Source organism: Cyanistes caeruleus, chromosome 4, assembly GCF_971803275.1.
Source record: "Cyanistes caeruleus chromosome 4, bCyaCae1.hap1.1, whole genome shotgun sequence".
NCBI lineage: Eukaryota > Metazoa > Chordata > Aves > Passeriformes > Paridae > Cyanistes > Cyanistes caeruleus.
The window spans coordinates 22,574,886-22,602,557 of record NC_141704.1 but is presented as its reverse complement, the minus strand read 5'-3'; the positions used below and the strand labels follow the sequence as shown (position 1 = coordinate 22,602,557).

Here is a 27,672-nt window from a genome sequence, read left to right as displayed (position 1 = left end):
GGCTGCTCTAGCAGCTCTCCTGAGAAGTTAATTTGCAGAAAAATTGCCCAAGGAAAATTTTCTTGAGGGAATTACTACAGTCATCATAACATTCATCGCAGTGAGTGCCACACTCTTCCACTCTTCTTCAGGCTCCATGACTCCATGCAGGAAATTTGCAAATGAGAATTCCTTTGCCAATTAAATTGCATTTTTTTAATGTGTCAGACCTTTACCTGATGATTCAGTGTGTTTTTGAGGAGCCACAGGGATTTGTGTCATTGAGATTATAAGGCTAATTTTAATGACTACAGATTTTAAAAACTGGATGTCAAAATGGGTAAAAAAAAAAGCATCATAAAATTAATATTGAGTTGGCCTTTTTTTTTTTTTTTTTCCCCAGTGGCTTTTCCTAAAGGAAGAAGTTATTGGGCAATGAAAGGTCAATGAGTTTAAATTAATCTAAAGAGTATTTCTAGTTCATTCTGCCTTTACAGAAATGTACTTGATCCATGTACTGCATTTCCACACTTCTGTAAGATATTACATAAATATTTGGAACATATGTCCAACTGTATGAGTCCAGTATCTAGATGAACACCTCTGAGCTTCTAAAAAGTCTTGCAATTCTGTATATAATGGAGTCATTGAATAAAATACATGTGCATGTCTGCATTTAGTCTTACAGTCTACTAAAATTTAAACCCTATTCTTCTGCTTAAAAATTAGCCAGCCAGAGGTCAGCTTTGTCCCAGAATAGGTTCCTGCAATTGCTATCAGTATTTCCTACTCTGTCCTCTTTAAATTGTTCAAAACTTCTATTAATCACACTCTGTCAATGGTGAGGGTGAATTTTGCTGGACAGGCAGTCAGTTTCCTTTGAAAGGGAGAGGATCGGAATCAGTGGTGGTCACTTGAAGAAACCTTCAGCTCTTTAGTATTTTGCAGTTGAACACAGATATTTATATACTTTTATTCACTCAGAAAAAACTGAGGTTGCTGCAGATTTTCACATATTATCGCTCTTAATCCATACACTTTAAATTTTTCCTATCTGTTGCTGTAAATCCTGTGGAATCTGTTGGAGTCAAACCTAACCTGAACTTGTTTAAATAGGATTCTTTTATGAATTGGAATTTAACCTGAGTTTCATTAAAACCTAAGTATTCCTCTCATCTCATCTCTATTGGCCCTGAATCAGCCTGACTAAATATTTATTTTCACCATTGGCTTAGAATAAACATTGGTCTCAAACCTGATATCCAATGAGAACCTGTTGAGCAATGTTTCTTTTCTAGGCTGGCTAAGGAGGACTGTAACTAAAATGCAATTTCTTGGGGATGCCAGTTCTATTTTAATGCCTGTTCTGGTGGCAACAGTTGACTATTATAGCTAACAGCATGCTCTGATTACCAGTAGGTCAAGCTAGCCTGTCTTCATCAATTGTTACTAGAAATGTATGCATTATGTATCCTTTGTGTTAAAGTGCTTGGGAATTAATGGTGACGGAGGAAAAGAGCTAATGGTGCTCTTGCTCTTCTTTCCAGTAATCCCCATCCCTCCTTATAAAACTCTCCAGCTCCTTATATTCCCTGTGCAGCACAGTAGACCATCTTCTCACTTATTCCTTCAATACCCACTGGAGATTTAGGAAGTTAAAGAAAAGGTGCAAGTCAGAGTAGTGGGAATGTAAGTTGTGTGCAGAATCTGGCAGAGGTGCTGTTAATAATTTCAAAATTTAGAGAAACCACCTTGGTGAGATGAGTCTTCATTTTAACTTTTTTCTTTATTTACCTGAACGGTTTAATTAACTGCTTTTGTCTTGAACAAGGAGCTGGAGTGGAACAATTTCACTTTAAGATGAATCTGAATCAGAACTGATTTGAAAAATGTGGAGCTTCTTGTTCTTAATCTTTGTACCACTCTGTGGGAGAAACACAGCTTTGGTGGTCTTAGACTTTGGGAAACAAGAATTTTTCAGCCTGTTTTGGAGATGAAATAGAGCATGATGTGAAGAGCTGCATAATCTCTAAATAATGCATCTGGGACTCTACTACCCCATGGGCTCATGGAACTGCAGTACACATTTCTATTCTACGGGATAGAAATTCAGTGTGATTTAATTCAAGATTTCTGCATCATGCAAATATCCAAAGAACAGAGTTGAGGAGTGCAACCTTTGCTTCACCATTTCCTGCAGTCAGAAGTTTAATTTTATAACTTCAGCCATATATATCATTGTCATTTTTTTTCCTACTGGCATTTCAAATTGCTTTGCTAAAAAGATGAAAAAATGTCCCAGGCGCTATAAACCTTCAGCAAAGATCTGTGCATGGGTCACAATTCTTTTAGTCACTAAAACTTAGAAAGGCAACCACTTGTTGAAATGAAAATAGAGGTGATAAGAACTAGATAAAGTTCTAGATAAAGGCAAACAGACCAAACTCCTACCGTTCAGTTATTTACCAGCACAACTGGATGGAGTTAGTGAAATGGAAGAGAGCAAAAAGCAAAGGAGGATCAATGTTAGCTCCATATTTAAGTATCTCCCATGTCTGGCTGTTAGCAATGTTACAGTATTTTTAAAAAAGGAAAATAAAAAGTGCTTATTACATTTAACTGCAATATGGTACCTGAAGAAACTGAAAGATATTCATCTGTGCCAGTGCAGACCAGTGTGCTTGAAAGTATTCATGCTAACAAGGGGAGACTGGGAGACTCCAAAACTGTCTAGAAAACTCTGTGGACTAGGGTGGAGAGAAGTATGCTGTAAGTTCTGGGGTCAGCACAGTGAATGCATCATAGCACATCAGGACCTAGCGGTGTATGCAGAGATCCATAGTGGGTCTTTTCCTGTTCAACATCTTTGTCTGGATGATTGAGCAGAGTGTATACTCAGCAAGTTTGCCGTGACAGAAAACTGCGAGGGGTGGCTGATACAGCAGATGATGATCCTGCCACCTGAAAGGATCTCAGCAGACTGGAGATAGGGGCTGACAAGGACCTCATGCAATTCAACATGGAATTGCTAAGTCCTACACCTGGGAAGGAAGAGCCTCAGGCACCAGCACCTGCTGGAGGCCAGCAGCTGGAAAACAGCTTTGCAGAAAAGGGTCTAGGACATCTAGCTGACCATCAGCCAGAAGTCTGCCCTTGTGGCACACCTGGAGTACTGTGTCCAGTTCTACACTCTCCATACAAGAGGCATATGGAGAAAGTCTAGGGGTGGGGGGGGGGGGGGGGGGCAGGCAATAAGGTGATTAAGAGTCTGCAGCATTCCTTATATGAGGAAATGCTGAAAGAGATGGGACTGTTTATCTTGGATAAGCTTCTCAGAGGCCAGAGGGATGTCATCAAGTGTATGAATAGCTGAAGGAGGCTTTAAAGAAGACAAAGTCCCTTTTCAGTGGTGCCTAGTGACAGAACAGGAGGCCATGGGCACAAGTTGAAACATGACATGCTCCTAAGCATCAGGAAACACTTTTACTCAGAGGGTGACTAAGTAAAGCACTGGCATGGGTTTCTCAGAGAAGCTGTGGAAGTCTCTATCATTGGAGGTATTCAAAAGCTTTCTGGACACAGTTCTGGGCAACTGACTGTAGATGACCCTGCTTAAGCAGGGGGTTTGGACCACATGACATCCAGAGCTCCTTTTGGTTCTGTGATCATGCTTTGGAGCCAAAATATCAGATTAAATTTTGTTGTGGACTTTTACCAAGGCCCATGCTTGGGTAACCCATCTGCTGTGGATATATGTTCATGATTATAGCAGTCCAAGGCAGATAGAGAGGTGCCAAGCATATCAGTCCTCAGGAGGGTTGTCTACAGAAGCCTACCTGCTTCCATCATGTTACCCCACTGGGGCATGTATAAGTGGGTGATAACAGGAAATATATACTGGCATTTCTAAATAAATATGGTAGAGAAATTTCCAATCAGAAAATTTTCCTTTCTTAGTGTTAATATATGTTCTGCATATACTTTACATGCTTTATTTCTGAAGATAGTATTTTTTGCTATGTGAAAGAGACTCTTTGGTAATATAGTACTACTATATTATCTAACAGTTTTACATAGTTCAGACCTTAACTGGGTTCTGTGCTCTATGATAACCCCAATGGAAATTCAAAGGTACCCTTTTCTTAGCACTAAGGACTCTGATATTACGAAACCTGCCTATGTCCCACTCTTCATGGGTCTCTGCTCTGTCTGAGGTGATGATAGGGGTGAATTTGCATGAGTAATGAAAGCACCTGAAGACGGTGCTGTGCAGGCCAGCAAATAGGCCTTTGGTGGGGATTCATGAGTCTGAAAACCACAGAATATTCAGAGTTCTGTCAAAACACAGGCTGCAGTGGCTGATTGTTTTTCCAACATCTTTCTTCTATATTCTATTTAAAGCTTGTTGACCAGGGGTAAGGATTTGTAGTGAAGGTCAAGGGGGATATCGCTTGGCACATAAATGAGATAATAATAAAATAATAATATTCTCTATAAGTATATAAATATATTATATAATATAAATATAATAAATAATGTTCTCTAATAAAAGAGAAGGCTTTTACTTTGAGTGTGCTATTACCCACTGATGAAGATACAATCATTTGTGAGTTTGTTTGCCTAGAACCAGTGACAGCAAAATGTTTTATCAAATTAAGCTTAGATTCTGAGCAATATTTCTTAAAAAGGTTAATAAAGATTTTGTTTCTGATATACTTATTTGTAAATAAAAAGTCATTCTATATTAGTGTGCTGTGTGAAGCTTTTCATTCCACTTCATTGTACAAATGAATAAGAATTGAAGGTGATATTCCAATGCAATTTTTATCAGCCTTTTAATTTATGATTTGAAGCACTGATTTATGGTATAAGCTCAAAAATATATGTATTCTCTTTCACAGCTGAAAAGGTTTTTTGAGATATTCTTCAGAAACAGTTCTCCCCAACAAGCCTTTAACAACATGAAGGAGGCTATAAACAAACTTCTACTTATAACTGAGGTCTTCAGCAAATCATCTTCCTCAGGACCAAATTCTTTCAATCAGTAAGTGACTTGCAGTAGTCATTGTAATTCTAGTGTGAAGATAGCTCCTTAGAATAGAATAAATATTGCAGAGGATAAAAAAATCTTAAAATAGAAAATTCCCATCTATTTCATACTTCTTTGTAAAGTAAGGACATGCTGCATTTAAGGAGTACAGCTCTTCAATACCCACAGTGTTTCTAGTTTGTGAAAAGGTTATGATGAATACTTAGGACCAGATGCTGTCCTAATGAAGTGTTTCAGGCAGCACAAATGAATAGAAATCACGCACAATTGGGCTAGTCCTAACATATATAAAGCTGTATTTCCTTTCAGTGAGCATTCTGTCATATGTCCAATAGTTAATGCTAGAGTAGCCCAGATTGTTTAGAGCTGGCTCTGGCAGGCAATCTGAACAAGAGACACTGTAAAACACTTTATAAAGTGTATGTTATGAAATAAACCTAGGCACTAACAGTCACATTTCTGTGTGTAATCACTAGTATTAGTGTTACAGTTCTTACACATAAATCAACCTCAATTATGTAATATTTTTACTAAATAAAGTTAATATTTGTTCTATGTATGTTATGTCCCATCCCTGACATTTTTATGATAAGTACTAAATAAGTTACTATTTATTAAATTTATGTGTTTAAGCTATTTTGAGAACCAGGTGTTTTAGTAGCAGTAATGTAAAGCTCATTATTTGACTTACACAAGTTGGAATAAAGCTTATATTGTGAGTGGAGAGGGTAGCAAGGAGGGGAGGAGTGTAATGGGGATGAAGCTATTTTGACAGCAGTCCAAAATCTCTTTTTTACCAATGAAGTGGACTCTCTTGTTTGTGTAACACAAGATTTGCTTATAACTTCTGGCCTATGTCTCCAAACATCCCGATAGGTGCAGCAGAGCTCTTTGGCTTCAGTGAGCCTGGAGTGTTTCACCATCCCTTCCCCTCCAAATGTCTTCAAGGCTTTTGCAGGGGCTCATTCACTCTCTTCCAAAGACATTTCTTTCTTCACCACAATTCATCTCCCTTTCTGTCAATCATTAAAAACACTTCCATATAGCACTATTTTCACCACCTCACAATCTGACTCCTTTCATATTTAATGCTGCTGGCTCTTAGAAATTTATTTAGTCTCTATCACATGTTGGTTTGTGACCCATCTGTGTTTGTTTTCCTGCATGTGTTCTCTGGACTTGAGTGTGTATTGAATTTTACTGTGTACAGGGACATGGTTCAGTGGTGGACTTGGCAGTGCTAGGTTTATGATTGGAAACCATAATCTTAAAGGTCTTTTCCAACCTAAATTATTTAATGAGTCTATATTTCACATGAGTACCTAACCTTACTGAAACTGATTTCTTTTATATTGTATTTCAGATGCAGCCAGTGTTTTCAAATGCTAACCTTTGACATTGGATTCAGCATGTCCATACACCCAGTAGTTCTTAAGGTGAGAAAATTGCACAAATTAATGACTGACTCAAAAAAATTACACCCAGAAGAACACAGCAGAAAACTCTCTTTGATAGGTACCCTCAAATGTCTAAGAAATGTACCAATACTTTAATATTAATTTTGGCTCATTGTGGAGAGTTTCTGTAGAAGAAACCAGTTTTCAAGAGTCAGAGTTCCTGTGATGAAATTCACCAGACCATCAAAATGTGCAAACTTTTCAGTTTACATTAAAGGACTAATTATTATCCCAAAGGAGTATCAGTGAAATAAAATCCATATGAAGCATTGCAGGAAAGTTGAGTTAGGTTTTAAATGTGACAGAACAAAGATGAATGGAGGAAGTTAACAAAACACAATTGGCTTTTAATACAAATTAAAGTTCTCCATAAATTGGATTGTACTTCTTCATTTCATTACCTGCTTTGACCTCCACTGTGCTGCCTTCTTCCTGGATGATCCACAAGGCTCTTAAAACCAAGGAAATGAGACCTGTGCCAGTTTTTGTACCACTCCTGCCTCAGAACAACCTGTCCTGAAACTATTATTGTACTGCTTTCCAGCTGTTCTCATTACCTCATGTATACACATGAATATGCATATGCCTAAGTATGTAAAAAGTTTCTTTCTATTTATGACATACAGATATTAACAAAAATGACAATATATTCCCACTTAAAATCTGTTCAAGTGTCTGGTAATAACAGTGCAGTCAATCTCTGTATTCTTTAAACACAAAGAAAAAATGCACATATGAAAGGAAGTCTGCAGAATTTAAAAAGTCCACAAAGACAATATTTTTAATTAGTCTGAGAAGACTTTTTTTAGCTAGTATAAGAAATGTGGTATATCATAACAATTCAGTACATGTATACTAGGCTGTAATAAAATTATCCCAGAAGAGCTTAAAAAACTAAACATAAAACATAATGTTTACCTACCTGTATAGAAGTTTCAACCATTATCCATAAATTTATAGTAAATCAGTAAGATTTAGTAGTTTCTTCTGAAAAAACAAATGGCTCAAGAAAATAGCTGTTGATAATTAATGCAACATTGACTTTGAATATTGTAACCTGAAAATTATAGTGTGCACACAACCTATTCATATTGATGCTATATTTGTGTTTATGTCAAAACAATAATTTAGTCATATTTCATATGCATGAATTTGTTCATTGTGTTTACATATGGTAAAACTTATACTTTCATCCGTAGTAACAGATGTTCTGTAGTAACCCTTAGCATATGAGTTTTTCAAGAGATATGTTAACATATAACCTGACATTTTATATTTTTAATCAAATTTCAAATCAAATATGGAAAACAAGCTTTTCACATGTGTCTGCAATACTGCACTGTTTCCACTGGAGGGCAGCAAACATTGTGGTATGGAGTTAAGACACTGGTGCAGCATTTGCTGTTTTGTAGTCCTGTCAGTTTGTGTTGTTACTACCTTTTCTTAAAGTTCCAGTTTAGTATTTATTGCTATAAGAAAACTGGAATTTTTATTCAAAGTGTATTTTTTTATATTTTTTCCAACAGGTGCATGAAAACTTTGACTTTCAAGTTGAAAATGAATCAACTATTCAGGACCAAATTTCCAAAGAACTTCTTTTTGAAGATACATTTAAATTTCTCTTATCTAATGAATCTTCAACATCCAGTTTCATAGAAGCTTTGCAAAAAATATATGGATCATCTGTGAGCAAGGTAGTTCATTCCAACTCTTTCTTATTATTATTTAAAAATATTTAATTTTAAATTGTATGCTTCTGAAATTGTAGGTGCCAACTGATAGAATGAAGAATTTATTTAATCAAAATCATCTTTGATTGTATTCTGGGGATTAAAACTGTATTATATTAAACAATTGAGTTTTCTTTTGTAAAAATTCTACTCTCAAATGATGTAATTTTCCAAAATACTGTGCTTGAAAGATATATTTAAAGCTTTTTTTAAAAAAATCCCACTATTTTTTTAAATGGTCTTTTTTTTAATATACAGATTTGTGTGTTTTCACAGTTTCATCCAGAATGGGTTAACTCATGCATGGAAATCCATGAGCATCAGAATTAAGTTTTGTTTCTTACAACTTTATGTCTTATTCTCAATGCAAAATCCAGTTCCAGGGTTTTGGGGTTTTGGGGGGTTTTTTGAGTTGTGGGTTTTTGTTTGTTTTTTTTTTTTTTCCCATTAATAGAATCTAGTATATAGAATATAGCATACATTTTGCTTCACTAGTGAAAACCATTTCTGACAAGCTGAGATCTCTTTCAGCAGTATTTCTCTCAGTCTGGGAATTTTTAATGATGCATTTCTGATAAATCCCCTGCTTGAAAGACATACAGAGACTCACTTATCCAGGCAACTTTGGCCTCTTGGACAGATGTGGCTGAAACAGGGTCATGGGTTCTAAATTTATGTCAGGATAAAGTAGAAAGATGCAGTCATCCAGACATGTAGTGATATGATTACCCAGCCTATGTTCCAGAGACCAGTGGTTTCTATGGGTTGGTTTCTACACAAAACTAGGGCATAGTCTGCTTTACTCTAGACAGAAAAATGGGATGAGCTCTCAAAGAACTGGCTGGCTGAGGTTAGGGCTAGTTGAGAGCTGCTGTAACTTTTTCCTATGGTCAATGAAGGGATTGGGGTCTAATGAAAGCACATTGTTTTTGTGATTTCAGTAGACATTATGCCCTTTCCTTCACAGGATGGAACATACAACAGAGAAGATGAGCAATGTTTCTCTTTGGAACAGATACATTCAATGATTACTTTCATAAAGGAGCTGAAGAGTCTTGGACAGTTTGAGCTGGTAAAATATATAGGGTTTTGTTTTATTTGATATCTATCTATAATGTAAATCTCCTAACATTTTTCCTTCATTATCATTCTCTGCTGTCTTTGGCATATGTAATTAGGCTGGATGGGCAGGGAAGCAAAGAGATAGAGGTAACACTGATTTTCCTTTGGTGGGTCATTTGAATTTAATTTAAAATAGATAAAGAAACAACAAAGTATTTGAGCTGACCTTCCACTGAAAAGGACAGCTAAGCACAGAGACCAGAAAATGGAAGGAAAGGAAAAGAATGAAAACAATGTAAATGACTAATGAGGTGATAAGAAAATAGAATGATAACAAAGCAAAAGGAAGGACTAGAGAAAGTACAATACTGAGATCATTACCAAAGAGTAGATCTAGATGAAAAAGTGGAAAGAAAAAAAAAAAAAGCAGGTGGAATATGTTATGTTTTCTTCTTCCTACTTTGAGGTAATTTTTGGAGAAGAATTTGGAGGAATAACAATCAGTGTCTGTGAGTAGGCATAGTTAATGAGGGAAATGATGGGTATTCAGAAAATAAAGGATCTGCAACTGAATCTTTTCTTCAGAAAGTATGCATGTTATCAGGTTTTTTATGAGACTTCCTGGATGAGTATCCAGGATGGAGACTTTCTGAAGAAGCATTGAGTCTAGTAGATTTGGAATTCATAGAATTATCGGAGTTGGAGGGGGCCCAGAGGGATCATCAAGTCCAGCTCTTAAGTGAATGGCCAATACAGGGATTGAACTTGTAACCTTGGCATTATTAGCTTCACAGTCTGACCAGCTGAGCTAACCTCAGGGCCAGCTCAGAGGCAGAGAAGATGAACTTCCTCATCAGTACTGGTAATCCTGATTTGCAAGGCTGGGCATGACAGTCCTTTTCTAAGCATATGGGAAAGAATTAATATATAATCAATCCTATGCTGTATATACTGTCTTCTGATCATTTGTCATATCTTTGCACTCTACAAATGTCATACTGTGTTGTCTCAAATCAGTGTCTCTCTTCTCAGCTTTTCCCTTCTTCTGCACCCAAGATCCAAATGTTGCTGCATGACCTATATCGAATGGTGGACCCAATGAGACGGCTTAATTCAGTCCTGACTGTGCATTGGTTGCTTTCCAGTGTCCTTCAGCATTTCCAGTTCATGAATAAAGAGGCACATACAAATCTTTCAGAGTGGTAAGATAACTATTATGTGTGTTAAGGGTAGTTTCTCAAGTTATATAATTGCAATATCTCCAGTGAGTGTCATAAAACTTTATCCTTCAGTAGATGTAGGTGTGCTTGCAACCCTTGAGATGAAGGTCGATCTTCCCATATGGAGCCCTGTCAGCCATTCTGCCATTAGAACTGTAGCTAGGTTTCTAAACAGAGCAGGGTTTGCTTCTCTATCTAATATGAAGGACTGTGGGTTGAAAATTAATCAGAACTATCAGAATATTTTCTTTAAGAAAGATTAATTAGGTACATTTTTTTTTTCTAAACAGCTGTAAACTCTAAATTAGGAGCATTTCCCAAAGTTAAGACTGTCTTAATTTATGCACCAATAAACAGCAAAACAGTAAAGAAAATATAAAATTTCAGGTGAAGGGTTTTCCAAAAGAATTAATAATTTTTATTGGCTCCAAATTTTCTGTCCAAAAAAAGACAGGTCAGAGAGCATAATACTCTGAGAACCACATTTTAACTCCTTGTGAAAAGATGAAAAAAAATGCTGTAATTACAAGGTTAGATGAACTGAACTTTTGGCAAGAAGTTTTAACTTTCATGAGGAGAGAAAGAGGAAAGGAAGAACAGAACAAGGGAAAAAGGGACAGGGAGGGAGGGAGGAAGGGAGGAAGGGAGGAAGGGAGGAAGGGAGGAAGGGAGGAAGGGAGGAAGGGGAGAGAGAGAAAACTTACAGTATATATAAAATATTCCAAAATGTGTTTTCTGTTTTCATTATTATCTCTTAGCTAATGATGTTTCATATACATGTATGCTATACTAACTACTGGCATTTATGATTTACAAACAAGGACTTGGGAAGAGGGTATTAGACAGTATGTTCCATTCCACTGAGTCTCAAGATGAATGTGTGAATAATATTAATTTGTACATTTTGCTGGGAGAATGCTGTAGTGAGTATATAAGGCATCTGTAAGATTTCTTAAGTTTTAACTTTGTTCCTTGTTGAATTGGGCATGGCTTTCAGCAAATCAATAATTATCTGTGTGTTTATTTGCTTTACTGTAAAAGGGAGCTTATACTTTATCACTGTACTAGGTAAATGTTTATTAGTGTTTTAAATATATGCAGTTCCATGAAAGTGCTAAATTGTTGTTCTTACTGCGACTCCGATCACTCCAATCACTCCATGAGAAGTAATTCAAAGATGCAGCTGCTTGCATTCATATGTAAGCCCTTGCCCTTTTGCAGAAATATTTAGGTTTGCATATCAAAGCATACCAGCCTTTAGCAGCTTTCTGTTCTAATCTAAGCTGTGCCACTCACTCTGAGCAAGCCCCTTGGCCTCTTTTTTTTTCCTTCAAGCTCAACATTATTGTATGTGTATAAATGTGTAGAAGTACCATGACCTTTCTTCAGGGCATAGGCCAGTCTGCTTCTTTGCTCTGTATTTTTCTGCAGTGGCTAAACTAATAACACCATTCATTCATTCGCTGTATAAAAAAACATGTCTTTTGACATTTCTAAATCAGAATCTTCCTCCTTTAGCTACATGCATGTGAGGTTTATGCACGTGTCAGATATGCATGTGATTATACTTAATTGCAGGGAGGAAAGAGCTTAGTTGTACTTACTCCCCAAATAACTCAGGTATGCATTCTCTTTGAGCTTTTATTAAGCTTTTTTTTTTTTTCCCAGTTTTGATAAGTTTGTATATCAGAACACTTTTCCTGAATTTCTTCAGTTAAGGCCAGGTTGTTTAATTGATTTATTTAACAGTTCTTATTTCTCTGACTGTGGAAAACTGGTACTTCCATTTATCAAATCTAGTGATTGCATAATTGACAGACAAGAAATATTTGGGAAAAATAGTGACTTCTTGCTGAGGTCTTGTACAGTTTCTTTGTTCACTGATCATGACTCCATAGGATGAAGGCAGGATATAAGGATATAAAGATGTTTCCTAGTTTACATATTTTAACTCATTGCATAGACCATCAGAGCTATATTACTATTGCTACTGTCAATTCTTTGCCTTTCTTGTTTGCTGAATGAGAGAGATTCCTAAAGAGCAGGTTCACAGTCAATAGTTTGTGATGTACACATTGGGAATCTTTTGAAAGGTACATTCACAAGCATGTGCTCACCAAGAGTACTGACATATGAACATTAGTTTCATTAGAGCTAACTGCAAAGTAGTTAGCTCTAATGTAGTAGTAGTTAGTAGGCAAAGAGCACATCTGTACTTGACACATCCAAGACACTTAAGTAAATAGGAGGCCACTCAAATAGATTAAGGTCCTTTCTTCAGTAACAGCATGTGAAAGACAGGAGTCTGCAAAGTCCTCTGTATTAGGAGGAGCTTCATAACTGCATCACATCTCAGTCCTCTGATTGCAAGCAGCTTGGACAAAGAAAGCTTCATGGTGCTGATGATTAGAAAGCTCAGGCTGCAGTAGAGATAAATCACTGAACCATAGAGTCATTTATATTGGACAGGTTCCTCTCATCCTATCACTTATTATGTGGGAGAATGATTCCACCGGGCTGAAACCTTGCTTCAGGGAGTTGTAGAGAGCGATAAGGTCTCCTCTGAGCCTCTTTTCCTCCAGACTAAATACCCTCACCTCACTGAGCCATTCCTCATAAGGCTTGTGCTTCAGCCCCTTCCCCTGCTTCATTACCCTTCTCTGGACATGCTCCAATACCTCAATGTATTTCATGCAGTGAGAAGCCAAAACTGAACATAAGATTTCAAGGTGTGGCGTCACCAGTGCTGAGTGCAGGGGGACAATCACTGCTGCAGTCCTGCTGGCTGTGTTGCAATTTATCTTTCTCTAATATGATTTCTAAATGCTTCATGTTGCTATACTGCCTCAATCAGATATAGTTATTGTAAGTCTCTTAATACTGTCTGATGTTAATTGCAGTCTCTACAGATTTGAGATTCATACACGTCATGCTGTTCCTTTGTATACAGGGACCTTGCAGTTGTGGTAGCAGCCACACTCCTGAGGTGTTCTCTGACTAAACCAAAGTCTGTCATTTCGTAGAGTTAAGACATGTTGCTTTCACTGTAAAACAGGGTTTGGGACCAGGCAAGCAAAAAGGAACAGCGGAGAGAAAAAACGTATTTTGTTCGGGCACCAGATGCACGAAGTGAAGCTGAGTCCCCAGGCAGGTGCAGAGGAGAGCTGCTTTATTGCAAAAGCCAGGCCTTTTTAAGCAGCCAGGCCTTTATCAGTTACATAGTTCTAAATCATGGCAAACATAATCCAACCAGCCACCATACCCAACAATGTGAACATGTAATGGTTATAGAACTTGTTTTTCTACCTCTAATTCAGCTGAGTCACTTGCCCATAGTCCTCTTCTACTTAGCTGAAGTAGCAGGTTTGAGCCATGATTTTACAAGGGTAGTAAGGCCCTTATATTTTAAGTCTTTACCTATATGCAACAGTATTTGACAGACTTTAGCTGTTACTTCCTTGACAAGCATAAGGAGGGGTGCAAAATTACTTACAACTTGGAAAGCAAGCCCTCCAAGAGTTTAAGTGCCTCCTTTGAAGAAGGTGATGAATTTGCATGAAATTAGGGTGGTGTCTAGACACTGCAAGCTCAGAACTACATTTTCTTGCACACACAAAGACACAGATCTGCCAGCTGCTTCTTTCCTTATCTCATTGAGTTAATGCAGAAATCTGTTTTATCCCTGGACAGTTTTTTATCACTGCACAGTTTACCTTTTTACATGATTGACCTCAATACTGCTTTCAGAAGCTCCTGTTGAAACATCAGTGATGGATGATTGCACAGAAAAATATTGCCACCTCCCTTCCTTGACAGTGGCTTTGTGTCCTTCGAAATCCAAACTGCAATATCCAGGAAGAAGCTGCATTACAAGAACTAAAGGAAACACAAGGAGGAAAACCAGTGAAAGCTTCAAGAAATGCTAATGGACCTCCAACCACGTCTTATCAGCCAGAGGGTTGGATTGAAGACAGGCCTACTCCCCTTTTTCTACCATGCTACCAAAGTTGTACTTGAAAGAAAAAATCTGCAGAGTTCACAATATGGGCACCACTGATATGTTGATTATTTGTTGCAATTGACTTGTCTTTTTTTTCACAGAGAATTTACACACGCACACACACACACGCAGGATTTTTTCTTCATTTGCAAACAAAGCAAAACACATAGAGGTTCCATTTTAGAAATTCATGCTAATGTCAGTACAGATAATCCCCCGGAGATTATCTTTATTTTTATCTTTACATGCCTTTATTTTTATTTAATTCTTTTTGAACAAAGTCTAACTTTGATCTCAAGTGTATGCAAAAAAATCTATCATAGAAGCAGGTAAAATATATGGTTTGGTTTATTTTCTTCTTGGCTATATCCACTCTTCCTTTTCCCAACAATGCAACTATGTTTTGGAATTTATTTCTTTTTGTTTCTATTGATGTGATGTGCTGCCATGCATTGTGGAATGTGTGTTTTCTGTTACGTTCACTCAGGAAATATCTAAATATCTCTAATGCTGGAAATATGAATTCAGAAGGGTTTTTTTTTCTGTGGAGAATACTAAAATACTGATTTTTTTGCGAAATATTTCATTGTTTCTGTTCCTTACATTCATATAGAAATATGTCTGCTATTGAATTGACAGGCAACGTTCTCAAGAAAATATGAATCCTAAGCAGAATGTTCCTTCTGACTTCAGAAAGAACTATGAAGGTAAGGGTTCAGAGTAAGGTCTTTTATACACAGTATGTTTTTCCTATTTATATTATGTCTGGTAATGTGTGGATTGAGATCACATTGCCTTGTGCTCGAGCTGGAAAGTCTTAGCTTACTACATATAAAAGTTTCTTCCTTATCTTACGTAAATTGGTACATGGAGCCCAGGAGCAGCATTTGCAAGCCTAAAGATCTTGCACTGTAAAGAATAAAAATACAATGTGTCTCTTAAAAGTAAAAGATGGTTGCTTCTCCAGTAGGACAGTAATCAAGGTGAGAACAGAAAATTATTATATGTTCCTGTTTATCTTTCAGCTTTGCATTATTCCAGTAAGACTGGAGAAAGACAGTGCAGTTATGGTAAGTAAAGGTCTTTCTAGACCACAAAGGGGAAAAAAATTCTTCAAAAAAATGTCTTGGGTTTCTTTACATAATCGCTAAGCAAATAGAGTATCTGTGGGCTTTTACTGAGTAAAAAAAAAGGATTTTTAAATAGCAAGAATGATTATAAAGCACTCAATAAATGGGCTATTATGTTAAATAAGCCTCAAAACCAAAATTAAACACTGCTGTATGTCCATATTAATGTCAGTATTCCAGCACTCATTGATCCCTTGTCACACTTCAATAGACTTTTGCTCCCCTCTTTCCAATAACCTCAGCATACATTTGTTCTTATGGAAAAACCTTTAAACTTGTCTGGAGTTTAATAAGCTTTTTGTAAAGCTTTGTCTTCAGCTCGATAATGGAGTATTAAGGAGCTGCTTAAGAGATGAGGAGTTTTTCTAAAATATCTGTTTGTAGGAAAATTTAAAATGTTTTAAAATATCTGTAAAGATAAAAAATATGTTTTTCTTTGGTGGTAGCAATGCTTTCTGCTGCCTTCCTTATTCCCAAATTATCTGAGGGGCACGTTTGTAAATGTGAAGCCATTTCCCTATGGTGGAAAGGTTTTGCTACACATTGAGCCTCATGTCCCCTCTGTTGCTGATCTCATGCTGCCTTCAGGAGCTATTGTTGTGCCAGATAGAGGCCAGAAATACTCCTGGGCTGGCTGATTGGCATCACCATTCTAATTGCATGATCCTTTATTTTAAAAATACTTCAATTAATTTTACTATGAAATTCTTCCTCATTTTTAAGCTAGTAGTGGGACAACATTTCTAAGTAAGGCATACGGAATATGAAGAACTATTTATATTAATCTGTAGAGATTTTCAAAGTGTCTTCTGTGTGTCAATGGGTAAACTGTCCTCTACAAAACTAGCCCAAACTCTGTTCTTCTGTTGGAATGTCTTCCTTTAAATTTTAATCCATGCAAAAGGGTTCTCAAATTGCCCCATTTTGGTTCTCAGGGCGCATACTTCAAATTAGAAATAAAAATATTTGCCTCATTTTTTACCCTTCTAAGCCACAAGATTTTGTTAGATATTAGAGTAATTTCCTATCTGTAATATTTTCTCAAGTACCCAGTTTAAAACATGTACTAATGAATATATGTGTAAAGCAGTTTTGAATGTATTATACTGTAAATCTGAAACCAGTAGGCTGGATTAAAATATTTTTTGTAAGTAGGTTGCCAACAAATAATTATTCTCATGAGTAATTTGGCAAACTATAAAATAAAGGACACATTTGAGCAAATAGGATTTGATTGTTGAGATTTCATACACAGGAAAGGAGCTGGAATTTGTTGATATAGGAATTTTAATAAAACATTCTTCCAGCTGTACTGCAAATGACCCCATGGGTCTTGATATCTCCATGTGACTTGTTCTTATGAACAATAAGAATACTCTTATGTCTAAATTATTTTGATTTTTATTGGAAATTACACTTTTACATAAACCCTGTACACGGCCTGGTACCTAAGCAGGTTATGAATTTTGGCCTACCTCTTCTTTAAGTTTCAGTTAACTAGAGACAGATCTCCCAGACTTAATCCTTCCATTTTCAAAGGCTTACCCAGGCTTTGAGTTTTGTGACTAGGACTAAAGTGATTGGACACTGAATGTTTAAAATCCCTCCAAGGCCTGCAGATTTCTCTCAAGTGCCATTACAAACTCCATTAAAACTTTGCAGCAGGATTATGAATCTCAAAGTCACTAGGCATTAAATATCTTGCCACTGTACATGGTATCAATCTGCCAGAAGTTGCATGTTGTTCCAAAATGTTCATACATTTCACAATGTTTTTTTTCTTTGATGCCTTCTTGGAACAGATAAAGATACCCTATCTCATATCAGACAGATCTTCACCAGTCCACAGCTGGACTTGAATCCTCAGTTTAACCCAAAGATCAGAGAATACTATGCAGAAGTGCCATTTGACATGGTGACAGTGAAGATAGGAGCAGAACCCTCTAATTGTCAATGCCATGTACACCTCGACGACAAGAATGGGCCAAGGTATGAGCAACAAACTATGAGTGTAAAAACTTAATTTTGGAAGTATTGGAATTTTTTTTTAATTGGAAATTTTTTAGTTTACAAAAACCCAGGACAGAAGTAGATTAGTCACAGGAAAGTCAGAGGGAGTTCAACACTGAGAAACTTGTATTTATTTCCAATGTCCTGAAGGCAATGGTAATATGTTGTTCTCAAGCCGTAATTAACTCTATCTTAATGGAGTGTACAGCTCCAGTATCTCACCCAGCTTCTGTAGTCACTGACAGCATCAAAGCTGGGTGGGAAGAGACTATCACTATACTGCACACAGTAGATGACAGGAAATTTGAGCTTTTGTATCCACGTGTTAATTTTGCACAGTGCCCTGATCTGCTGCCCTGCTGGTCTTGGTCTGTTTACATGGGTCAAAATAGGGCAGCTGGCTTCAAAAGAAGAAATAAGTTGAAGTTTACTAACTCAGAATGATCCATTTTTGTCATAGTTGTATTGTAGGGGATTGTCATAGAATCACAGAAGTCACATCAGAAAAGACCCTTAAGATCATCTTGTCCAGCTATCAACCCAGCATTGCCAAGCCCACCACTAACCATATCCCTAAGTGTCACATCTACACAGCTTTTAAATTGCTCTCATAATGTTGACACAGCCACTTCCCTGGGCAGCCAGCCTGTTCCGATGCTTGACAACCCTTTCAGTGAAGAAATTCTTCCTAATATCAAACCTAAACCTTCCCTGGTGCAACTTAAAGCCATTTCCTTTTGTCCTCTCACTTGGAAGAGGAGACTGACCCCCACCTTCTACAACCTCCTGTCCAGCAGTTGTCAAGAGTGACATGGTCTCCCCTCAGTCTCCTTTTCTTCAGAATAGATACCCCTGGCTCCCTCAGCCACCTCTCACCAGATTTGTGCTCCAGTACCTTCACCTTGCTTCCTTCCTTCTCTGGATGTGCTCCAGCCACTCAATGTCTTTCATGTAGTGAGGGGCGCAAAACTGAACACAGGATTTGAGGTGTGGCCTCACCAATGCCAAGTACATGGGGGCAATCATTGCCCTGGTCCTGCTGGCCACATTATTCTTATCCTGACACAGGACAGAATGCCACTGACCTTCTTGGCCACCTGGGCACATGCTGGGTCATGTTCAGCACCTCTTGACCAGCACCCTCAGGTCCTTTTCTACCAGGTATCTTTGCAGCCACTTTGTCCACAGCCTGTAGCTCTGCCTGCTCTGTGACCCAAGTCACAGAGGACCTCTAATTTGTCCTTGTTGAACCTATCCACCTGGCCTCAGCCTTTTCATCCAGCCTATCCAGATCCCTCTGAAGATCCTTTTTTCTCTCCATTAGATCAACACTCCCACCCAACTTAGTGTTATCTGCAAACTGACTGACAGTGCCCTCAGTCTCCATGTCCATGTGATTGGTTTGGCCATACAGCCAGTTTTTTATACAGCAAAATGTATGTGAAAATAAGGTGTGAGCAGCAAGTTTTCTCCAGAAGAATGCTGTGGGAAACAGTGCCAAGGGCTTCACTAAAGTAGGCAACAGGCACAGTCTTTTTCTCATCCACTAAGTGGGTTATCTTGTCATCCACAAGGATCCCAGCTTATGTGATCTTTTAGAGAACTATAAAGCTGGACGATAGAGGAGAGAGCAGCCATCACTAAACATCGTGTTTGAGCACTGACCCACAATAAACCATGATGTTTAATTGCTGCTATGAACCCTGGCACAGTTTTTGCTTTCCCAAATAGCGCTGTCAGAGACAACAGCATGTACCAGGGACAATACCAATAGGTATTTTGGGTATGACCTGGTTTTAAGGTTGGGAGGAATAAACTGTTTATTTATCTGGGTCAGGTACCTCAGAACCAGAGAACGGGCTTATTTACATACTAACCATTAGTGTGTAGATAAATGGGAGTACAGTGACAGTGATTTACTGGGGAAGAAAAATTCTTAACCGTTTCAGATCTAACTTTGCTTCATGACATGAAGTGCTTAACCAACACACCACCTTTTGACTGACTGGGAAGCAGATGCTTTGACCTAGAATGTCTGCTACTAACCAGAAAGTCTGTGCAGTTGTTACTGATCTAATGCCCAATATGTTTCCTGTCCTTTCAATAAGAAATCAGTCTTAATCATTTCAAAAGAAACTGTCATTAAATTCTTCCCCCAACATTTCTCTGTTTTAATGTTAACTGCCTTGGCAGTCAGCATGAATATATGTGAAAAACCTCAAAAAAACCTTGTAGAATTAAAAAGAATAGCAAGATGTTCTTTAAACTGAAAAATAAAAGTCCTGCATGTGCAGGTTCTGTGTCTTTCAGCATTTATTTCCCTGCTAAAGGAAGAAGAACGCAGCTCAGCTTTGTTCTAGTTTGCTCTAGTTTGTCTGAGCAGTTTGTCTGGGAATCCATCACATTTGGCTAGTGGACAATTTCAGCAGCTAGCTACATTTCTGATTGTATTTGTCTCCCTGCTGACTTTATCACAAATTTGGGCCTGTCAGGAATTATTGTCCTAATTATTTCATTCACAGATTTCATGTCAGAATATTTGTCACTGCCACTGCTTTCACTATATTTCACTCTCAATATTTTGTCTTCTTGAAAGAACTTCAAATACTCACAAATCCTATTTTGCACTGATTTATTTAAAATCTCATGTATTTTATAAGAGAAAGAAAATGTTACTAATAGAAGCCTCTAGGAGCAAGTTTAACAGCCATAGATAAGAGTGTAAAATCTTTGTTTCTTGAGTGTTTATTGCACTTCTTTCCTGTTTTGTCATACAGCAATGCTAACTACCCGCTTGGCCTTGGATTGAACAAAGTCATCATTCTCTTAACGGATGATTCACAGCCCAGCCCTGAGGTTGTGAGCAGCTACAGAATCACAATTTATCGAGAAGACCGCCCTAGCCTCCCTTTGTTTGATGACTATATGATGTGTGGGTTTGTGCAGGTATTGTCTACATTCTTTTGCTATACAAATTAGTAGGAATAGCTGGATTCTGTTTATTTCATGGTAGAAATTAGGGTACATGAGCAAAAGCTCATGCAGAGCCAGTTTTTGTTGAGATTGTATGAAATTCAGCATTTACAGAACACTTTAGATATAAAAGGCAAGCCCAGAGTCAGTACCTGTTACCATGTATTTGAGAGATCCAGGTGAATTAATCCTTACTTTGGTCAGCCAAAAATTTCTTACGACTTTTCATAACTGTCTCACTCTAACATTGGAGCCATGGTAATCCAGGGAAGATATTTATGATGACAGTCTACTTACCAGTGTCCAAGACAAATGCTGCCAGATAATTTATGAATGAAAACTGTTTATTCTAGATCAATAAACACAATTAAAAAAAACCTTCACTCATAATTCCAAAGGAAGGGATAATTGTTGCTTACTTTGCATTTATCCAAATACAAATTTGGGAGTGCACATAATTTACTCCCAACAAATAGCAGTCCTTAGGAAGGAGTGGGTCTGTTGAATGAAAAAAGGACCAGAATCTGTCCAATATGGCTTAATAAGGGCTGGGAAAGGGGATCTCAGACTAAATTAGACACAAAAATGGAATAAATCTAATGAAAGTAACAGTGAAGGTTTCAGTTTGTGAAACTATAGTGATAAAAATATTATGCAGAAGAGAGAAAACCTGGGACACATGCTGGATGAAAGCTCTTTGTATTGCAAAGTTTGAGGACTAAATGTTGGTTGCTGCTTGATATGATGGGCAAAGATAAACCTGACAGTTCAAAGAGGGAAGTGACATTGTAAATGGTAATCGTGGGCAGTGCATTTTTCTGTGAAATTATAGGCAGATTAACAGGATTGGTGGGTTTGTTCCAGGGCATCCAGGAGTAATATGTTTTGTCACAATTAATTCTGCAACCAAGAAGCAGAATTTTTTAAACAATTGTGTTGAAACTGTCATGCTTGTTTATGTCAAATATCTAATCATATCTTTATTTATTTTCTGTACAAAGATCTTAGTATATCCTTTAGCAAAACTTGCTATCCTTCCCTGGTTTCTTTCCATATACTGCAGAAGAGGTTGGGAGACCAGGGTGGTAGAAGGCAGAGCATTTATATGATGTGGCAGATCAAGAGGGATTTTTTCTTGGGGAGAAATAAGCAGTAGGACTTAAAACAGGAGTCAGAGATTATAAATGTTGATAGCAAGTTCTGTGTTGGCAATAATTATCTCAATCTGTAAATCAGGACTGCCAGAGAAAATGCAGGTAGTAGTCATAGTGTACTGCCTGCTGACCTGAATACCTGATTATGGTGATGTCTGGGCCCCCACCTATTCTCTGTCTCTTCTTTTATACTTCTCTTACAAGCTCAAAAGGTCAAGGACCTTTGCGATTTGCACTGACTCAACACTACATGTAGTAGTTGCTACAGTAAAATAAGAATAAACACATATAATACCTGAGATTTCAGTTCAGTTATACAGCAACCTGCTTCACATCTAAAGTATGACTTAATATGAAAAGGAGAAGAGTAGTAAGTTGATCTGGAGTTATGTTGCTAGGAGAACACACTGGCTGGAAAGATGTGAGGAAAGCTCTTTTTGTTTCCTTATTTGGGACACATATCTGAGTGTAGGAACAGGAATTCAACCTCAAAAATATCTTCCCACACCAGAGTTTACACTGTTGTTAATGTTTTATGATATCATTTATGAGACTGAGTATGAATCTTTGAAGCACTGTGAAGGCAAAGAGATCTAGACTGATAAACAGAAAAAGTGTTTTAGAAATTTCTTTTGATTTAGCTTGGTTTTGTGCTCCTCTGTGAATAACTGCCTTTTAACTAATACAATTGTTCAGAGCTAGGGATGACTTCAGGAGTTTAGGGTAAAAATGAGATGAAAAGCATTCTTGTGGTATCTAATAACCACTGTGAAGATACAGTATGAGATTCTAAAACAACTTTTAGATATGTTAGAGGCAAACTTATCAGAGAGTGCCTTTAAAAAACAAACAAAGGCTGGAGCTGCAGATAGAAATGGCATTCTAAAACACTTAAAAGTCTGCATTTTTTTCCTATTTGCTAGAAAGAATGTATCACCTTTTGCTTAGAATCATTTTTTTTTATCAATACAGAACTCAGGTCTTAAACAGATCATTATATTTTGCTCTTCATACTAGAGAAATTTTTGCAGTGTTGCAGAGCCAGTTGATACACCCTCATCAGTGGCATGAATACCTGTTCTGTTAGTAATGAGACCCTGTTTTAAAAGAAAAAGGATAAATACAGAGTGAACTGATGGAGTCTCCTTTGGACACTTGACTAGGTGCAAGTGGGATCACACATGAGGAGAGAAAGGCCACTGATAGTGGTGTGGTCTTTCTCATAGAAGGCTTCAGTTAAAATTCTAATCCAGCAGCTTTTTTTCCTCACTTCCTTTAATGTTTAATCTCATTAAGATATTCAGGTTTCACTGCAAGATGATACTATAAGGAAGCTTACTATAAAAAGACAGAATGTGGGATGTGGTTTCCAACAGTCTAACAATTCTCATGCAGTTGAATAATCGTGGGTTAATTTAGAGGTATTGAGTTGAGAAATGTGTGGTTCCAAGCCTTGAAACCCCTAAAAAGGGAAAAAAATACTGTCTCCTGTAGTTTTTGATAGCAGCTGTAATATCCCCATTAAAACCAAATTATTGGAGGATGAATGGTCATCTCACAATAGCACCTTCAGCAGATTTTGTTGCCTTCCATTCTGTGTTCTGCATTTTGACAGTATTGTTGGGACTGCAAATGGAGAGGCTATTGATTTGTGCTGGAACTTAATGTTGTGCAATTGCTGGCAATATTCAAATTAAGTATTCCTGAAAGAAGTGTTGTCATTTCATTATCACCTGTGAAGCTGTGATATGGAAGACAGTCATAATCCAAGGCAGTCAGCAGAAAAAACAGCGAGCTCTTAAGACATAGTTATCAGCATCACTCTCAGGTGAAAGATCACAGACTATGTACATACTGTCATAAAGGACAAAATATTTTACTCATTCTTGCACTGCCCATTATCTTTAAAATGCAAACAAATCTATCTATGCCTCACTTGAAATGTGTGGATGCTGCCTCTTTGACTGTTAATATTTGCCTAGTTGCAATCATAGAGAGTAACTGCAGATGTGCTTAGGGAAACTTTTTTGACCCTGTAAACTTCTGTATCTATTTGTACCTACAGTGTATTGTTGCCACATGGCTTGTTTTGTTTGTTTGTTTGTTTGGTCAGTTGGTTTGGTTGTGGGTGAGTTTGGGTTTGGTTTGTTGTTGTTGTCTTTTAATAATACAGTTAATTATTTGGGTTTGCATTTATGTTGAGACCAATGGATAGCTAATGCTATATTTTATAGCATAGTGTGTTTCATTCTCTGTCATTTTCTTTTGTGCATTTGTACATTTTATTACAAAATCAATGCTGTCCTACAGCTTTTCCAGGTCTGAAAGAATGAACTTACAGACAGCTTCAAAAACTTTCCTGATTTCTATAGAACATCTTGTTCTTATGTATTATTATCTCTTGCATTTTTGTAAATCCTTTTATCATATTCTTTTTCTGGGAGCTTAAGAAGCCCAGCAGAGCTTATGATGAGATACTGGCATAGCATTGCTGACTGTAAAACACTAAATGGCTGCAATGCAGCTGGAAACAAGATGCTAGCAAGAACATGTTTATTTCTGTCTGTCTACTAAACTTCCATTGATCAAAAAGCAATTAAGACCTAAGACTAGCATATTAACTATATTTAACTTTAGTACAGACTTTTTGGAGTGCAGATGGAAGAAATTTTAGCTCAAGTTATAGATTTCCAAAGGAAAATAAAATGGTTTTACTTTGTTTTAAACCGTGTACTGTTGCCATTGCAAAGCTTTTCATACTGGAATGTAAAAGCAAATATTGTCAATTATAGAAACTCTTTGCCTACTACTTACATGGAAAGATTTCAAAGAATCTTGCAAATATTAAATAATGTCAAAAAAAAAAAAAAAAAGAGAAGGAACCAAACACCTTATGAGAGAAACAAAGAACTTGTCCTGTAGTCGGACAGGCTGGATGCACACAAGTCTCTTCTGAATTTCTCATTAGCTTCATTAGGTTCAGTGTGATCACCATTACAAACGACCCATTTCTTCTGTCTAAGGACATTGTGAATGCCATGAACAGACTCTTGGGTTTTGCAGTAGTTATTGTTGCAGCAGCTGACTCTCTTGGCAGTTTTGAGTGTCTTGCTTGAAAAGGCATGGAACATGCATCTCTGGAACTACAGACTAATTATATCAGCAACCAGACTGTATCTTATTTGCAAAGTTAGCTTACTTCCCTTTTAGAGCAAAAAAGAATATCAATTATAAGAGCAGGCATGCATTGCATTCCTCTGCCTTCTCAGGTATAGAGTTGGTGAAATTTTTTTTCAGTGGTTCTGAATTTTTCAGAAAACAACATAAAAATGCCCCAGGCGTCAAAAAAAATAGTTTGAGTTCACTTTTTTTGTTGTTGTTATTCAAAAGATGATACTTTGATTCAGTGGGGACTATTTGACTTAAAATTTTTAGCATTCAAAATTTGTATAACTGTTAGATATTTTAGCCATTGTGCAGTCCAGAATGCTAACTCTTTTCAAGGAGGGAGTGGCTGGGACAACCAAAAAGCTCATTCATTAGATCTGAAAGAGCCAAGTCTAAATTTTCCTCAGAAGCACTGGTGAGAGCACAGTATGACAATCATGTTTTCCAGGATCAATGCCAACTTAAGCATCCCTTTCCCTGCCTGCAGCTACTCATGAACCAGATGGGAAAACTTTTTAAAAAATGAACTAGTTCCTAGGATGGGGTTCTCATTCTCTCTATGTGAACACAAGGGAGTGGAAAGTGCAGGGGCAGAAATGAGCTGCTGAGCACAGAAGAAGGGTTAATGGGTGCTGTTTAAGGCAACTTTTTTTCTTCATGAAAGAAATTCACACTGAGATTTGGTTTAAAGCTCTTGCTGGTTTTAAATGAACAGGAGCTTCATGTTCAAAAATTTTAGAAGTGATTTAAGAGTGGAAACACACAAAATACTAGAAGTATGTGTGCATTGCTCTTAACTTATAAATTATTTTGTTGCTGTGTGACTGAAACCCACTTCCCAGGAAAAATGAAGTGAGGTTCACATAGCCTTGAGGAGCAAATACATAGCAAACTGAACATGTGTTAAATTGTCAGCAGGTCAGGTGAAAGCCACAAAATAGAGAGCTAATAGAAAGAGACTGCCATAAGGAGAAGGCTGAAGTCTTACATCTTCAACTGCTGTATGTCAACATGGTTCAATTAATTTCAGGGGAGCAATTCCAAATTATTGAGTACCTGTCCCGACAGAAACATATGGCTGAATTCTTTTCCATTGTATATGCCAGGCAATGCTTATGACTGAATTCATTTGCATAAAACTTCTGAAGTTTTTAGTAATTTTCCTCAATATTTATGTCAAACAACATCTTAAGATAATCTAAAAAACTACTTGAAGATGTTTTAAAGTATTTAAAGATCAAGGGATGTTTAATCACCATTCACTGTAAGTATAAACTGAACAAAGACCTAAATTTAAGAACACAACTTGGTGCTTTAAAAAAGTGTACTTAAGAGGATGTAGAAGTGAGAAATGTAAATAATAAATACACTTAGTTAATTTTCATGTAGAGGGTTAATGTGTCTCAGAGCAAACTTTGTCAAGTCAGCGTGTTCTGTCTTTGTCAACATCTATACCACTGGGGAGAGAAAGCTTACCACATTTTCTTAATTATACCAAAGACTTCTGTGATGATTTAAAGCATTGCTCTGTAGATGAGTCATAGGAATAATTAACCATTGTGAGGGATATTCTTTATATTTATGCAGTTCTGTGCTAAACTCCTTTTGGATCGCAGAATCAGGATGTTGCTGTTAGGCTGACACCTTAATCAGCAGCCAGAATCTGTTGCTTTAAGGAACTGTCCCAAAAACACAACAGAGCATAGATCCACCATCTAAAGGAATTAATATAATGCTTTAGAAGTCAAGCCTGTCTTTCACCAACAAAGTTAACTTCATAGACAGTCTGCACTATCATCTGGTAGTCACAAGTTCATATAATCAGTGTTCAGTGAGACATCTGCTGCACTTTGAAGAGGCCACACAGAGAAAATGGGCACAACTTGGGCATAAAATGGAAAGTAATAACAAAAGAATGAGTTTGTATGTGCTTCTATTTAGGCATATCTTGCTTTGAGCATGGAATAAAAATTTATAATTTTATTCTGTGGGCTGTGCGTGACTAGGATCATCATCCTACTCTCCAATACTTTGGGGATGCCACATTACAAAGCCCAAACTTTAAGGCTCAAAATCATGTTGGCTCCAGCTGCCCAGAGAAAAGTTTACAGTCTTCCAGTTTACTAGGCTCCTGATTTTATATTTGTTGTGCTTAGTCTTCTCTATGTAGCTAAGTTTCCTGTTAAACATGAGATACAAGATTAATACCAGATACCCTCCAGGAAATGCTTCCAGAAGTTTCAGGCAGAGACTGAAGAGAGCAGATGTTTCCATGTAGCAGCAGCTACATTTGTCATTATTACAGTGCACTGACTTGGGAAATGGTGTGTTACATGGATCACTGATGGATCAATTGCCGCCAGTGCTTTGAGACAATCTGTATGAATACTGATTCAATGATCCTACAATTATAAGCCAATAGTGACAGGGATGACACCCATGAGCTAATTTTGTTTATAATCATTAACTAGAAGAAGTTTTAAGTTGCTATAATAATTAGGCCTTAAAGACTGAGAAATGTATAGGTAGCTTTCAGCCTTAGTTTTTCCAATGTTCCTTTTCCTTGGCTGGCACTCTTGTGGATAAGAACTTGTTAAGTCAAGAGTGATACCACTTTAGCACCACTGAGTTTATTGACACAACTAGGGTTGGTTGTAGCACTTCCTACCTCAGCAGTGGGAAATTTAGTATCTCCTACCATTCTTTTCTTCCTTTATGTGTTTGCAGTTTAGCACAGTC

The 27,672-nt window shown here is 37.2% G+C and overlaps 1 protein-coding gene across 3 annotated transcripts in view; it reads left to right on the top strand.

Moving 5' to 3' along the window:
* CPED1 (cadherin like and PC-esterase domain containing 1) overlaps positions 1–27,672 on the top strand; it is a 146,397-nt gene that overhangs the window by 55,652 nt on the left and 63,073 nt on the right. For all 3 annotated transcript variants that reach the window (XM_086886999.1, XM_086886998.1, XM_086887000.1), the window contains 9 exons: positions 4,881–5,023; positions 6,393–6,465; positions 8,013–8,180; positions 9,184–9,288; positions 10,311–10,480; positions 15,138–15,205; positions 15,524–15,568; positions 17,431–17,617; positions 20,416–20,584. In XM_086886999.1, the coding sequence (XP_086743125.1) occupies positions 4,881–5,023; positions 6,393–6,465; positions 8,013–8,180; positions 9,184–9,288; positions 10,311–10,480; positions 15,138–15,205; positions 15,524–15,568; positions 17,431–17,617; positions 20,416–20,584 (1,128 nt within the window). The remainder of the gene's footprint in view (positions 1–4,880; positions 5,024–6,392; positions 6,466–8,012; positions 8,181–9,183; positions 9,289–10,310; positions 10,481–15,137; positions 15,206–15,523; positions 15,569–17,430; positions 17,618–20,415; positions 20,585–27,672) is intronic.